Source organism: Mauremys reevesii, linkage group 6, assembly GCF_016161935.1.
Source record: "Mauremys reevesii isolate NIE-2019 linkage group 6, ASM1616193v1, whole genome shotgun sequence".
In the NCBI taxonomy this organism is placed as follows: Eukaryota; Metazoa; Chordata; order Testudines; family Geoemydidae; genus Mauremys; species Mauremys reevesii.
Genome location: NC_052628.1, coordinates 95,177,593 through 95,192,113, shown reverse-complemented (window position 1 = coordinate 95,192,113; position 14,521 = coordinate 95,177,593). Strand labels below are relative to the sequence as shown.

General features: G+C 44.4%; 1 protein-coding gene across 2 annotated transcripts in view; it reads left to right on the top strand.

Moving 5' to 3' along the window:
• Positions 1 to 595: 595 nt before the first annotated feature.
• The window catches only part of LOC120407850 (guanine nucleotide-binding protein subunit alpha-14), a 55,118-nt gene continuing 41,192 nt past the window's right edge, over positions 596 to 14,521 (top strand). Inside the window, exon 1 of one of the 2 annotated variants that reach the window (XM_039544083.1) lies at positions 596 to 1,485. In XM_039544083.1, the coding sequence (XP_039400017.1) occupies positions 1,365 to 1,485 (121 nt within the window). In that variant the 5' untranslated portion in view covers positions 596 to 1,364. The remainder of the gene's footprint in view (positions 1,486 to 14,521) is intronic. The other variant, XM_039544082.1, reaches the window with a different exon arrangement.

Here is a 14,521-nt window from a genome sequence, read left to right as displayed (position 1 = left end):
AACTGGGGTTAGCTGACTTCGTTAATGTACTATCAATTCTTAAGGCTAGAAATGTGGAATCATTCTCCTAAAGTTAATGGAAGTTTTAGACGTCTTAAATAAACGAATCCCGCATCTACTTAAGCCTTCTTTCTCTTCTAGTTTGTGGTGTGTCAGTGAGTCAGCCAGCCAGCCAGCCGTGTAGTTTAAAGACCAGCACCCCCGTGTAACTTGGCAGAATGACAGTATGCATCTCGGATTGTCTCAACGTCAACAAACAGGTTTGCACTCATTCCAGTGAGGGAGATCCCTGGAACTGATTAATCTCTAGGTTATGAATCAAGGCTGCAGATTCCAGCCGAGGGAAGTGCGAGCAGAAAGAGGCTGGCAAGCGAAACCAACCAAGATCTGTTCCCGAGAGGCAAGTCCCCCACCCCGGAGCTCAGCAGCTCGCGCCTGGTTTGCTGTCCCTGCCCGGCAGCAGCGCCTGCTCTGCCCCGCCGCTGGGGAGGTGGAGGGAGGCAGCAGCCGCTCACCTGTCGGAGCAGGGCTATTTCAATTAAAGAGGAAGCCTGCAGCTGAGCAGCCGGGGAAGCGTCACCTACGGACAGACAACTCCCCCGGGGAAGGGGTTTCCCGAGGGCTGAAGGCACTGCCTCCCCTCCCCCGCTCCTGACTCCAGCCTTTTTCTAATTATTAATTTATTATTATTATTAAATCCCAGGCGCCATTTGCTCCAGCGTCCTGCTGGACTCCCGCCGCCAGCGGCAGACGCCCCGCCTCCCGCAGCAGCAGCAGGCAGAGCCGAGCCGAGAGCAGCCCATGGGGGCTGGAGGCTGCTCCTTCCTTTCTGCCTGTCTCCCTCTCCAGACGAGGGGCCGCGGCCCGGAGGTTTCATTTGTCCCACTGCCTCCAACTGCCTGCGGGGGGATCTGCTCCTCCCGCCCACTGCCGCCGCGTGTCTCTCGTGAAACTCGCAGCCGCATTTGCAAATATTAACGCACCAGAGGAGGGGCAACGAGACACAACAGCACCTGCCCCTCCCCGCGCCGCTGCCTCTGAGCCCAGTGCCCGGGGGGCGAGGCGAGCCCAACCCACCGAGCGCGGCTCGGCGCTCCCGCGGGAGGCGGAGAGACACCCGGTGGGGACGCGGCCGTGGCCCTCACATCCCCGTTCGCCTCGCCACCGCCCTGCGTGGGACGCGTCTGCTCCGGAGCCCTGCGGACGCGCTGCCCTTGCCGGCCGGCCGGCGGCTGGTGCCGCGGGGATCCGGGGCTGGCGAGAGGCGCGAGCCCGCCAGCGCTCGCAGAGGACCAGGTGCGGCCGGGCGGGTGTCGCTGCCCCTGCCCCTGCCCCGCTCCTTCCTCCCCGCTGCCGCGCTGACCATGGCCGGATGCTGCTTATCCGCGGAGGAGAAAGAGTCGCAGCGGATCAGCGCGGAAATTGAGCGGCAGCTGCGCCGGGATAAGCGGGACGCGCGCAGGGAGCTCAAGCTGCTGCTGCTGGGTGAGTGAGTGGCGCCTCTTCTCCTCCCCCTCTACAGCCGAGCCCGGTTACTCCGCGCCAGGCCTCCGGGACCGTGCCGGGCTCCGCTGGTACGCGGCTCTCCAGCCCTCTCCCTGCTCTGCTAATGCACTGACACGGTTGCATAATAATGCCCGTCCAGAGCCTTTCTTTTCGGGGGACGGAGGAGTTCCCTGGGCTGAGCGGGAGCTGGGAGCTGGCTCCTGCTAATAACAAAACTTGTCAACGTTTCCCCAAATTCTATTTTTCAATAACATTTTTAGTCAAAATTTCAAACTTTGACCAGTTATTTTTGATTCGGTCTGTGTGTCTGTCTGTCTGTCATTTTGTCTGGAGCAGCGCCATTCATTGCCAGTGACATTCTCCCTTTGGGTGTTTTTGAGGGTTTCATTTGGTCTGGTAACCTGACTATGGAAAGTACAGTAAGCAAGGCAGCTTCCGGCTGCATTTACAGCAGCAAAACTGAGACCCGTCCCTGCCCACCAGTACAGCCCTGCTGTTGGTGGGAAGGACAGTGGGAGTGCTGGTGTGGAAGAAGCACTGGTATTTTAGTTACTACCCTGTTTGCTACTCAGAGGAGCTCTACATAAAATGCCAGGAGCTGCTTGCACCTTTTCTGTACTGGTGCAGCCACTGGAGAAATGGCCTCTGTCACAGCAATGGCATGGAGTTGTAGAGAAAAAATATTAGTGTAGGCTAAGCCTAACCTATAGCTTCTGCTGCTGCTTCCCCTTGTGGTGTTTCTCCAGAGGTGGATGACAGGACTGGGTTTCCTTGTGCCCACAGGGCCACGGGTGTCCCTTTTGTAAAACAGAAGTTTAAAAAAAATCAGGAAAGGCCTTGACTATCACAGTAACACTATTGTATGATGTGGTGATGGGACGATTGCGCTCAAACTCTCTTTTAAGATGTGCGTCTACAGGAAATAAAATCCCTCAGCGCAGTATGAAACCCAACCCTGGGCAGATAAATGACCCATTGCTTCTCACGTACACTTGAGATTTCAGTCATTCTTGCACTTTGCAAACACTTGAATAGTTTATTGACATGATACTATCTGTGAAGAGCACGGAGCGAGTGGTTGCCTAGTCCAATCTGTATGTAAACATTGCCCTGGAGAGATGCCTGGAGCAGCTTTTCTGTTGAAATCATGTTTACTACTGTTGTGCCTAAAGGCCAAACAAGAATGGGGCCATGTTGTGCTGGACACTGCACAGAGAAGTAGATGGTTTTCTTGCTCCAAAAAACTTACAATCTAAATAGACAAGATGGACAGCGAGTGAGGGAAGAGGTAGAACACGCAAGCACAGTGAACAATGTGATGCTGACAAACATGTTCATTCCATGGGTTTTTCTTGCGGGAGGACAGTTAGTTAGGAGAGGATCAGCTAAATAGAAAGAAAGGGGAAGGGAAGATGAAGGGGGACAGGGTGGGGATAAGAGGGGAGATTTGGAATGAAGCTGAAGAGATTTCTCCAACCTTGCCTTCCCTCTCCCTCACAAACAGCCAGTCATCAGGGAGACGGAAAGTCCAGTCAAAACTGTAAGAAGTTCTCTGAATATCCAGAGGTCCCAGCTTTTGGCAGCTTCTGTCCATAGTGGTTGGAGTCTCTGGCTGGGTCTTCTCTGCAGTTTTCCTTCAAGGACACATGGCTGTGTGTGGAGGTGGGAGTTCTCCCTTACACAATTCTGGGCCCATTTCTGTCTGTCTATACTGAGCTTTTTTCTTAAAATTTGCCATGGCTGCATTAGCAGTGATGCAGCTCCACTGGTGGTATTGTTGGTGGGACTTCTAGTAGAGACAAGGTGCTGACAGCTGCAAGCCATTTTATCAACTTGTTTAGATTTGTTCTGAGCAGGGACAAATGAAACACTGGCATTTTGTTTTCATTCAAGCTCCCACTGCCCTGGTGGAAATATATCAGGGGTCACATGGCTGGTAGTATAACAGTGGGAAGCTTTTAAGAACAGTAAGGGTAATTAACGATTGAAACAAACTACCAAGAGAAATGGTGGAATCTCCATTTTTTTGAGGATTTCAAATAAACATTGGATGCCTTTCTGGAAGATAGGCTTTAGCAAAACAAGTTTATTAGAGTGAATGCAGGGGTAAGCGGGTGAAATGTAATGGCCTGTGATATATAGAAAGTCTGACTTATCTAAAGATCCCCTCTGGCGTCCAGCTCTATGGATCTATGAAAAAGCCCACCATAGATAGCACAAAGGACAGAGTAGTTAGTACTTCTCCTAGAACTTGACTTCTGTTTCCGCAGCTTCTGCCTCCACTGCCACTAAATGAGGGAGATTTAAACAGAGCAAACTCTTTCATCTGATATAAAATTTATAAAAAAAATGCGTGAGTTTGCCTTTTCAGTGAGTGAGGCTTGGCAGGTTTCCACTACCTCTGCTTCCTCCTGAGGAGATGTTACCTGTCCTTTCTTTACACAAAGATATCCTTGATCTGTCATGTAAACGTTAAACTAAACTTTTTGCTGCCCCAAGCAATATTAGGTGTCTGTATTGTAGGTACTCAGACGAGGGAGTTACAAGCAAGGGGGAAAGTGTGTGTGTGTGATTTTTAAAAAAAAAAAAAGATAAAATAAAGAACATCTCTGATAAAGAAGATTATGGAATAGTCTAAAAATCTAATTTACTTATGGAGTTTGTATATATTTTCTTAGCTAGGGTAAATTGACAAGCTTCACTGTTGTTCCTAATCTAGTCCAGTTTCAGGTTTTCATGCACTTTCATGATATTGCCATGTTTCAACTGGAAATGCTGCACAGGCATATTTGGTTGGTTGTTTAAATGTAAAACACAATTAAATATATTGATTATGTTAGGGCCAAACTTAATTTTTAGAGAACACCAGACATAGTGGTTGCAGATTCCTGATATCTTATGGAATACATCTGATGGTAGAAGCTCTTCAGTCTAGAAGACAAAGGAATAACAAGATCCAATGGATGGAGATTGAAGCTAGAGAAATTCAGACAGGAAATAAGATGCAAATTTTAATGAAAGGTAATTTACCATTGTAACAGCTTATCTAGAAACCTGGGGTTTCATCACTTAGTGTTCAGATCAAGACTTTTAAATATTTTTCTAAAATACATGCTTTAGCTCAGCCTGATGCTACGGGCTTGAAGCAGGAGTTAAGGAGTGAAATTCTATGGGCCTGAGTTATGCAGGAAGTCAGACTAATTTATCATAATGGTGCCTTCTGGTCTTAAAATCCACAAATCTATTAAACTATTCAGGTTTTCAATTTAGTTGACTTTGTCAACTAGAAATTTAATTTTTAAAAATGAATTCGGTTTTGGACAACTACATCTGTCCCCAAGTTACTGTACTCATTCTTGTTGTTTTAATATAATATTTTTCCACTTTTCTCACCTGTTGCTGTGAAAGACCTCCAACAAAAACAAAAGAGAGTATACAGGGAAAATAGTGTCAAAATACAAAGGGTGCAGTTATCAAAAGTGCTTGCCATTGGCTTGACTTCAGTGGGAATAGAGAAGGTTTCAAGTGCTTTTGAAAATCTCATGTAATGTAAAACTGAAAAAAATGAAAATGTTCTTGTAGGCTTGGTTATTGTAATCTTAGACATTACATGCAACAATAAGATAAACATTTTCAGACAAATACAGGAGATGCAATTTTTAGTTGACTGTAATAGTCAAGATATTTCTCTATTTTCAGAAGAACATAACCACTGTATACACATTTTTACTATGTAGGCCCGGTCAAGCTGTCCTTTAGTGTCTCAGCAGCGTGAGTACCAACCTGAGAGGCAGGGCACAATCCCCAAATTAGTTGTGAATTCTATACCTAGATTTTACCAACCAAGTAGCAAGTGTAAACTCCTTTGGCACTATAACAGCCTTAATGTGGAATCACAGACGGTCCCTTTGGGTACTCCAAATTGTGTCTTGCCACTCAGGTAAGCCTACCTTTATGGTAGATGGTCCCTTACATCAAGAATCACAGCAATATTCAAGTTACTCACAGTCCCTAAGGACCAGTGATTTACCCCAGATCAAATGAACCTGAGATCGCACACCAAAGATAATGCTGTAGCCAGTCCTCTAATAAACTATGTAGAGATGTATTAAAAAGGAGATGAGTTATTTACAAGGTTAAAGCAGATAAACATACATACACAAATAAGTTACAATCTTAAGTTTCAAAAAGCAATAGTAGCATCTATAATAAACAAGCCCTATATGTCCTTTAGGGCTAATCCAGGCTACGCCCTGGGATTCTCTTGCTTATGCCTAGAAAACCTTTTGCCCCAGAGTCCAAGCAATTACAGTTCCTTCTTGTTAAGGGTTTTCATTCCCTTTCCCCCATGTAGTCTGAGCTGCAAACTCAGCTGATGGGAGGAATCCCTTTGCATGAATCATCATCTTTGGTGGTGGTGGTGGGAGCGGTGGCAATGTTTAATGTTACACAGTAGTCAGTCTGGTGTCCATGTGCCTTTCTTGTTGGGCAGGACATAACACCTTATCTTGGAGACCAGCATTTTACACTAGTTCATATCTATCTCCTGTCGGGTGATTTATAATGTAACAGGCTTGCAATACAAATGCTTAAATATTACCTTACAATATGGGATATGGACTCTATAAGTGAGATTAATGTATGCAACAACTCACAAGCATTCAATAAAGTCTGAACACATTCTTGTAATTCTAATACCTATTTTAACCTTACTAACACAAGAGAGTCAGATTGATTCCAGCTATGTATTTGTCAGTGTTCAGTTGAGTCATGGGGACCTTGGCATGAGCTGGCACCTGGTCTGCCAGCAGCACAGGCCCTGACACTGCAAACTTACATGCATGCTTGACTTTAAACTTGTGATTAGTCCCACAGAGTTCAGTATAAAAACATACATACTTTTTGTTATGAAAGGCTACAATCACAGCTGAGTCTGTCTTGCATATAATTTAAGCCAGTGGTTCTCAAACTTTTGTACTGGTGACCACTTTCACACAGCAAGCCTCTGAGTGTGACCCCCCCCCCTCTTATAAATTAAAAACACTTTTTAAATATTTAACACTATTATAAATGCTGGAGGTGAAGTGGGGCTTGGGGTGGAGGTTGACAGCTTGCACCCCCCTGATGGGTCATGACCCCCAGTTTGAGAACCCCTGGAAGTGATTAGATTTGTATAGGGGAGGTATATGTATTGATAACCATATGACTTTAAATCATGGCCTTTGTCGTTAACCATGTAGAATATCTGTATGTGCATGATCTGTTTTCTTGTGGTACTATTTTAAATTTGTGAAGTAAGAAGGGATATAGTTTATTTTCAGATGGAAGCAACCATAAATTCTAAAATATTGGAACTTCTTGCTTAAGAATTTACTGCACCATAAAAGTTTAAAAAGCCAATATAACAAGAGAAACAGGGTAGCATGATTTTTTTTGTTCTCAGGACCAGATATCTAACAGAGCTCAATATCAATATGTAACCCTTCTGCCGGGCCGAAACGATAGCAGCAAGGGCCAGGTTCAATACATAGGGGTCCCTTCCCCACAACAGAATGCAAAACCAGCTCGAGCCCCCACCCAGTGACCTGGGAAAATCTTACAATCACCCCTGGGTGCCTCGAAGAGGCAATACTTCCCCTCTCGCAAGCACAAGAGTCTTGGTGTAGCAGAAAAGGTTTAATTACATGACAAACAACAAGCCTTAAATTGGGAAAATACCTCAGCTAGAGTTCATAGGTCAAACCGTGAGCAAAAACCCACTCCAGCAAATTGGGCCATGTCCTTCTCTCGGGGCCCTTTAGTCCAGCAACCCCCAAATCACCCACAGTCCCAAAAGTCCCACAATCCAAAAGTCTCTGTCCCGGGTCAGTGCAGCCCCAGAGCTCAAGAGTCTCTCTGCAGAGGTTCCCCCTCCCCAGCCTGGGTAGAAAGGGGCACCTCACGTGGTTTCGGGGCCAACTGCCCTGCCTCTTCGTGGGGTTCTGCTTCCACTAGTCATCTCCGCAAACAGCTCAGCTCCGCTTGCTCTGTGGGCTGCTCCGCTCTGCCAGCTGCTCTGATCCACCAGCTGTCCTGTGAGCCACTCCAGCCGTCCTTGCGAGCTGCTTGGCTTCACTCACCCAGTGGCTGCACAAACTGTTCCACTCTGCTCTGCTCCACAGTATGGCTTCAGGCTCCCCCACTCATTAGCACAGTACTCAGTGCTCTCAGCTCAGCAAGTCCAGCTCTTAGTAGGGGAGCCCCAGTACCAGTGAATTCAGCTCAGTAACCTGCATTTAGATTCTTAAGGGAATCAAAAATTAACTCTGACATTCCACAGTGGAGAGAGGCATAGGTGGAACTGGTGCTTCTGGCTCACACAAGGCACCTGCACCACCAAGTACAGATCTTTGTCCCCAGCCTCTCTCTCTTGACTGGGTTTTGGAACCCATGTCCCTTGTCTAGCAAGTGCTATTTAGTTGACAATGAAACCCTCTATCATAAGACAGTTTTGTAGTTCCTCATTTACTTAATCGGGATGACAACATTTTATTGCTCCTGCCCCAATAACAACGAAATTGGGGCTCCCATAGCTGTGAAAATAACCATCCCAGGCTGCTTTGCGGTATGCTAAGTGGGGTGGGAGTGCCCATGCAAATAACTGAAATGCTAATGCGAATATTTGAAACTTCTTTCCGCACTCCCCATAATCTACCACCAGATGTCAGGGTAGAGCTCATCCTGACTCTGCTTACAAATAGCTCCCATTTAGGCACCTAAGTAAGTGGCCAGATTTTCAGAATCATAGAATAGTAGGACTGGAAAGGTCATCTAGTCCAGTCCCCTACACTCATGGCAGGACTAAGTATTATCTAGACCATCCCTGACAGGTGTTTGGCTAATCTTCCCTTAAAAATCAACCTCCCTATGCAATTTATTCCAGTGCTTAACCATCCTGACAGTAAGTTTTTCCTAATGCCCAACCTAAACCTCCCTTGCTGCAATTTAAGCCCATTGCTGCTTGTCCTCTCCTCAGAAGTTAAGGAGAACAATTTTTCTCCTCCTTCTTGTAACAACCTTTTATGTACTTGAAAACTTTTATGTCCTCACTGAGTGTTCTCTTCTCCGGACTAAACAAACCCATTTTTTCAATCTTCCATCATAGGTCATGCTTTCTAGACTTTTAATCATTTTTGTTGCTCTTCTCTGGACTTTCTCCAATTTGTCCACATCTTTCCTGAAATGTGGTGCCCAGAACTGGACACACTAATCCAGTTGAGGCCTAATCAGCGCAGAGTGGAGAGGAAGAATTACTTCTCATGTCTCGTTTACAACACTCTTGCTAATACATCCCAGAATTATGTTTACTTTTTTTGCAGGGTGTTACACCGTTGACTCATATTTAGTTGTGATCCACTATGATCCCCAGATCTCTTTCTGCAGTACTCCTTCCTAGGCGGTCATTTCCCATTTTGTATATGTGCAACTTATTGTTCCTTCCTAAGTGGAGTATTTTGCATTTGTCCTTATTGAATTTCATCCTATTTACTTCAGACCATTTCTCCAGTTTATCCAGATCATTTTGAATGTTAATCCTATTCTCCAAAGCACTTGCCACCCCTCCCAGCTTGGTATCATCCGCAAACTTTGTAAGTGTACTCTCTATGCCATATTCTAAATCATTGATGAAGATATTGAACAGAACCAGACCCAGAACTGATCCCTGCGGGACCCCACTCCTTATGCCCATCCAGCTTGGCTGTGAACCACTGATAAGTACTCTCTGGGAAGGGTTTTCCAACCAGTTATGCACCCACTTTATAGTAGCTCCATCTAGGTTCTATTTCCCTAGTTAATTTATGAGACGGTCATGAGAGACAATATCATAAGCCTTATTAAAGTTAAGATATACTACATCTATCGCTCTTCCCCCCCACCCCCCCAAGGCTTGTAACTCTGTGAAAGAAAGCTATTAGGTTGGTTTGCCATGATGTGTTCTTGACAAATCCATGCTGACCTTTACTTACCACCTTATTATTTTCTAGGATTAGCAATTTGATTGCTTAATTATTTGCTCCATTATTTCTCCAGGTATTGCTGTTAAGCTGACTGGTCTGTAATTTCCTGGTTACCCTTATTTCACTTTTTATGGATGGACACTATATTTAGCCTTTTACAGTTCTCTGGAATCTCTCCCGTCTTCCATGACTTTTAGAAGATAATCGCTAATGGCTCAGATATCTCCTCAGTCAGCTCCTTGAGTATTTTAGCACATATTTCATCAGGCCCTGGTGACTTGAAGATACATAACTTGTCTAAGTAATTTTTAACTTGTTCTTTCCCTATTTTAGCCTCTGATCCTACCTCATTTTCACGGGCATTCGCTATGTTAGATGTCCAATTACTACTAACCTTTTTTGGTGAAAACCAAAATAAAAAAGTCATTTAGCACTTCTGCCATTTCCACGTTTTCAGCTATTGTTTTTTCCCTGTCATTGAGTAACAGGCCAACCCTGTCCTTGGTCTTCCTCTTGCTTCTAATGTATTTCTAGAATATTTTCTTGTTACCCTTTATGTCTCTGGCTAGTTTAATCTCATTTTGTGCCTTGGCCTTTTATACCTAATTTTATACCTACAGATGTGTGTTATTTGTTTATATTTGTCCTTTATAGGATGAATATAAACAAATAACACAAGTTTGAATATATGAAATAGATCAAATTGTTCTCAGCAGAAGCTGCTGGGTACTGAGCTCTGTTCAAAATCTGGTCCCCATTATCAATGTTGACCACTCTTGAAAATACGATTCTGTTATGTTTTCCTGTTAATCTAGAAGAGGACAAAAAGTATATACCAGTAAATAACACACCTTTTCCTTGTTTTGACTACCACTATGAGAGGAATATCAACATAAAGCTTCTGGTCTCATGGAGAAAATAGTATTCCTTATGAAAATGCCTTGAAATGACCAAGAATCAAATAGTAGCCAATAGGGGATGTGAGTGCAGGTTTAATGTGGTAATGTTGACCCTCCTCCCTTAGAATACACACAACTGAATTTTCTATTGGCTATCTCAAGTAAATTGCATTATAATAATTCAGGAGGAGACAAAGGCATGAATAGCTCTGGTGAGCTTCCTGGTGACCCACAGATAGCAGGTCTGTCTTACTGTGTGTTTTTTATAACACCTAGCACACTAGGACCCTGATCCACAATACATACAAAAATAATGATCTAAAATCCAGTATGAATTAAAGCTACTGTCAGTATATCTTGAAGCAGCAATGGGTCCAACCAAACTCCAAGGCTGAAAACCATATTGGTAAAAGGATGACACAACACATCCCTTATAAAGTTGCAGTCCTAACCCTCTATTGTGCTAGGAATCAGCAGCACCAGTTATACCTTGTTCAGGTTGTATGTTTGCCAATTTGCACTTATCTAGGTGGGTTTAACCCTCCAATTAGGTATCTAGAAAGCACAGAAAAAAACAAAATGTGGGCTCAATGAAAAGAAGAGGTGAAATGGAGTATCCTCAATGTGCTGGAGACATTGCGTCCAATAAAGTTTCACAATCACTGCAACACGTCTAGTTGACATGGCTTCAAACGTGTAGGCTTACATCTTAATGAATATTAAGAGGGATTTTCAGTTGTGTTAAGCTAACTCAATTGAGTGCAGACAATTGAAAAATGTCCTCTTCTGCCTGTCAAGACAAGGCTAAAGAGCGTACATGACAAGTTATTTCCCAGTCCTACAAAAAGATCCTATTGATTGGATTCATATTCCTATGTCAAGTCCCCTGAAGTCGTAAGGGACTTTGCATGCCGATTTCTTTGCAGGGTCAAGGCCAAAGTCAAAAAATGCATAAGCTAGCACCCTCCATGGAGCTCTCCTCCCCTACTCTGGCTGAGTTTTAGCAACATATCCTTATGGGTGAAGGAGCAAAAGACTTTGGATAGTTCACAATACTCATTCAGCCTGAATAACTCTATAAATGTTCACTGATATAAATAAAATTAGTTGCCTTTGTTTTGTGATCATTTTACATATTCCATAGATTGAAGATAGGAAATGGGAAGTATTTGTTCCAAAAGCTATAGAAGGTAGACAAATGTAAGTCTAGGATGGTGTACATTAACTTGATGTTTGGCAACGTTCTTGTAGTGGGAGAATTTGTAGCAGGCTATAAAAATCAGTAAGATTACTGTTTAAAACGGGAAGAATTGGCACTGGTTAATAATTTATGATTGGTAATGTCAAGAGAGATCTTCTTGATCGGGGCTTAATCCTTTCTTGACTGAGGGGAGCTCGTGTCCTGCTCTCCTATAGGGAAGGTTTCTACCAGTAAACAAAGGTAAGGATTCAACTTCCAGGTGGTTAGATGAAGCTCTCGGTACCTCCTCTGTCTCACTAAATGATATAAAAGGCATTTACCACCTCGCTAGCGCTAGTCAGAAAGCTCCAGATATACCTTGTTTCCTATAAAGAAGGTATCAAACCCTTCACAGGAAGTAAAAATCAATTTGTTCCAGAGTGGAGACATTCTTGATTTGTCAGTTGCCCCACTGAAGAATTAAACTTGCTGGACTGTGATAAAAGAAGATGAGTTCTTATTCTTCGCCATGGTAGTGGCATGGGAATAGTAAAACTACGTGACACACTGATTGATTGGATTTGCAATACATCTTCCACCACATTTACTTCATTAGCTGTAGGCCATCTGCAAACTGTAGTCATCTATGAGGAAGGCATGGTAAGAGAAGATATCTGGGTGTCAGTCGAATGATGTTTGAGGGTACTATATCTTACTGAGCACTCAGCAGAATGGTCCAGTTACTCAGTACTACAGATATCAAAGAAGAGTGTGTAAATGAATACTGCAGAAATCTGCAATCCCCCATAGAAAGAGTAGAGTTCCTCTCCTTCATTGATTTGTATGACTTACAGTAGGAACAGCCAACATTTAAAACAAATAACATAGTGCTGTCAGTTTGTTGTTCATATTTCCACAGCAGCTGTAACTAGGAGTTGTGTTTACCAGAAACTATTATGTTGTTTTGAGGTTTTTAATGCTTTATCTTGTATAATTTTTACTCCCGTCTGTCATCAAGTCTGTCTGTCACTAATACTGTATGAAAAGATAAAAGATTAGGAAGATGAGGAGCCCTTTTCTAATGAAAATAATCATGTTGGGTCTAAAGACTTTTTCAGGTGTGTACTGTTTTTATAAAACTTGACCAAATTAGTCATCCTGTAATAACCCAAATGAAATGTCTGTGTCTCTGGATTTATAAAATGAGTAAATCAATAGGCACAGTGAAAGAGCCACCCTACGCCAGTTATGAAAATAGCATACCAACACTATGGAGGGTGGATGGTCCAGTGATAAGAGTAGTAGCCTAGTTTTGGGGAGAAATGGGTTCCATTCCTGGCTCGGTGACAGACTTTCATTGTGACGTTGGGGATGCCACTATGGGCCAGTTCCACACAGGGACTGCATTCCACAAACCCACGCTTAGCTGGTGCCTAAATTTCCATTGTAAAAGTCTCCTATCTCCTATGTTTCCACCTCCCAGCACGTGCACGGCTGCCTTATTCTAGGTGTGTGGACTTTGGTCTCCTATCTAAAACCTAGTATGATCCACAAACTGAGGGATGATGGGTGTTCTGTTTTGTCTCAGAGCATGCCTAACTCCACAAAAATGGCCAGTGGGGTAGGGGGTGGGAGGTGAGAGGCCCTCCCTTATGATTTTTAGCACAGTAGATAGGGCATTCACCTGAGATGTGGGAGACCCCAGTTCAGTATCCCCCTGATGAGAAGAAAAGATTTGAACAGGTGAGTGCTCTAACTACTGGACTGCAGAATGATTCTCTTTCTCTTGCCCAATTATTTTTTACTTAATTTATTTAATTAAAGTGGAACAACTCCACTAGGAGAGATTGAGCGAGACCCACATCAGAATATCCCAAATTCCAATGGCACTTCCAGTCCCTGCGCCTGGCCCTTTGGCATGGAGTTAAGCAGACATCCCACTCATTTTTGGAAGAAACAACTTAGGAGTCTAAATCACCTGACTCCGAGAGGTGTTCTTAGCTGTGGATCGCAAGCAGAGGTAAGCGCCTCCCTGCAGCACAGACTTAGGCATCAAACTCCGTGAGGGGGATGGGGCTTAGGGCATGCCCTCTAGTTGGCATCTCCCATTGCCCTGTTTAGGTGACTCCCCCCTAGCATGCTGGCTTTTCTGGATCCTATTCTTAGGTGCCTATCTCTCCCTTTTCATTGCATTGGGAACCAAGGAACCTAATTCAGGCTTTGTGGATCTCGTTGTTGGTCCAGTTATTTTCTAGATGTCTAAAAGTTAGTCACTGCAACACTGAGCAGATCCCTTTGCAGATCCAGGCCTTAGTTACACTGTGCTTCAGTAATACATTAAAGACTGTGAGATGCTAAGATGCTACAGTGATAGAGCCATATAAGTATTTTATATACACAATATTTGAGTGCTTAAACAACATTTTGTGGGGATATTAAAGGATTATTTTATATAGAATCATAGGAGCAGAAGGGACCTCTAGAGGTCATCTAGTCCAGTCCCCTGCACTCATGGCAGGACTAAATATTATCTAGACCAGGGGTGGGCAAACTGCAGGCTGGATTTGGCCTTCCAGCCATTTTAAACTGGCCCTCAAGCTCCTGCGGTGGAGTAGGATCTGGGGCTTGCCCCACTCCGGTGCTCCAGGCAGGGAGCAGGTTCCTACATACTCCCATGGCTCCCTCCGGCGCTCCAATGGGAGCTGCAGGGGTGGTGCCTGCAGACGGGGCAGTGTGCAGAGCTGTCTGGATGCACCTTTGAGGGCCATGCTGTTGCTTCCAAGAGCCACTTAAGGTAAGCGCTGCCCAAAGCCTGCACCCCTGAGCCTCTCCCTGTGCCCTAGCCCCCCCCCCCATCCCTGATCTCCCTCCTGCCCTCCAAACCCCTCGATCTCAGCCTGGAGCACCCTCCTGCACCACAAACCTCTCATCCACAGTCC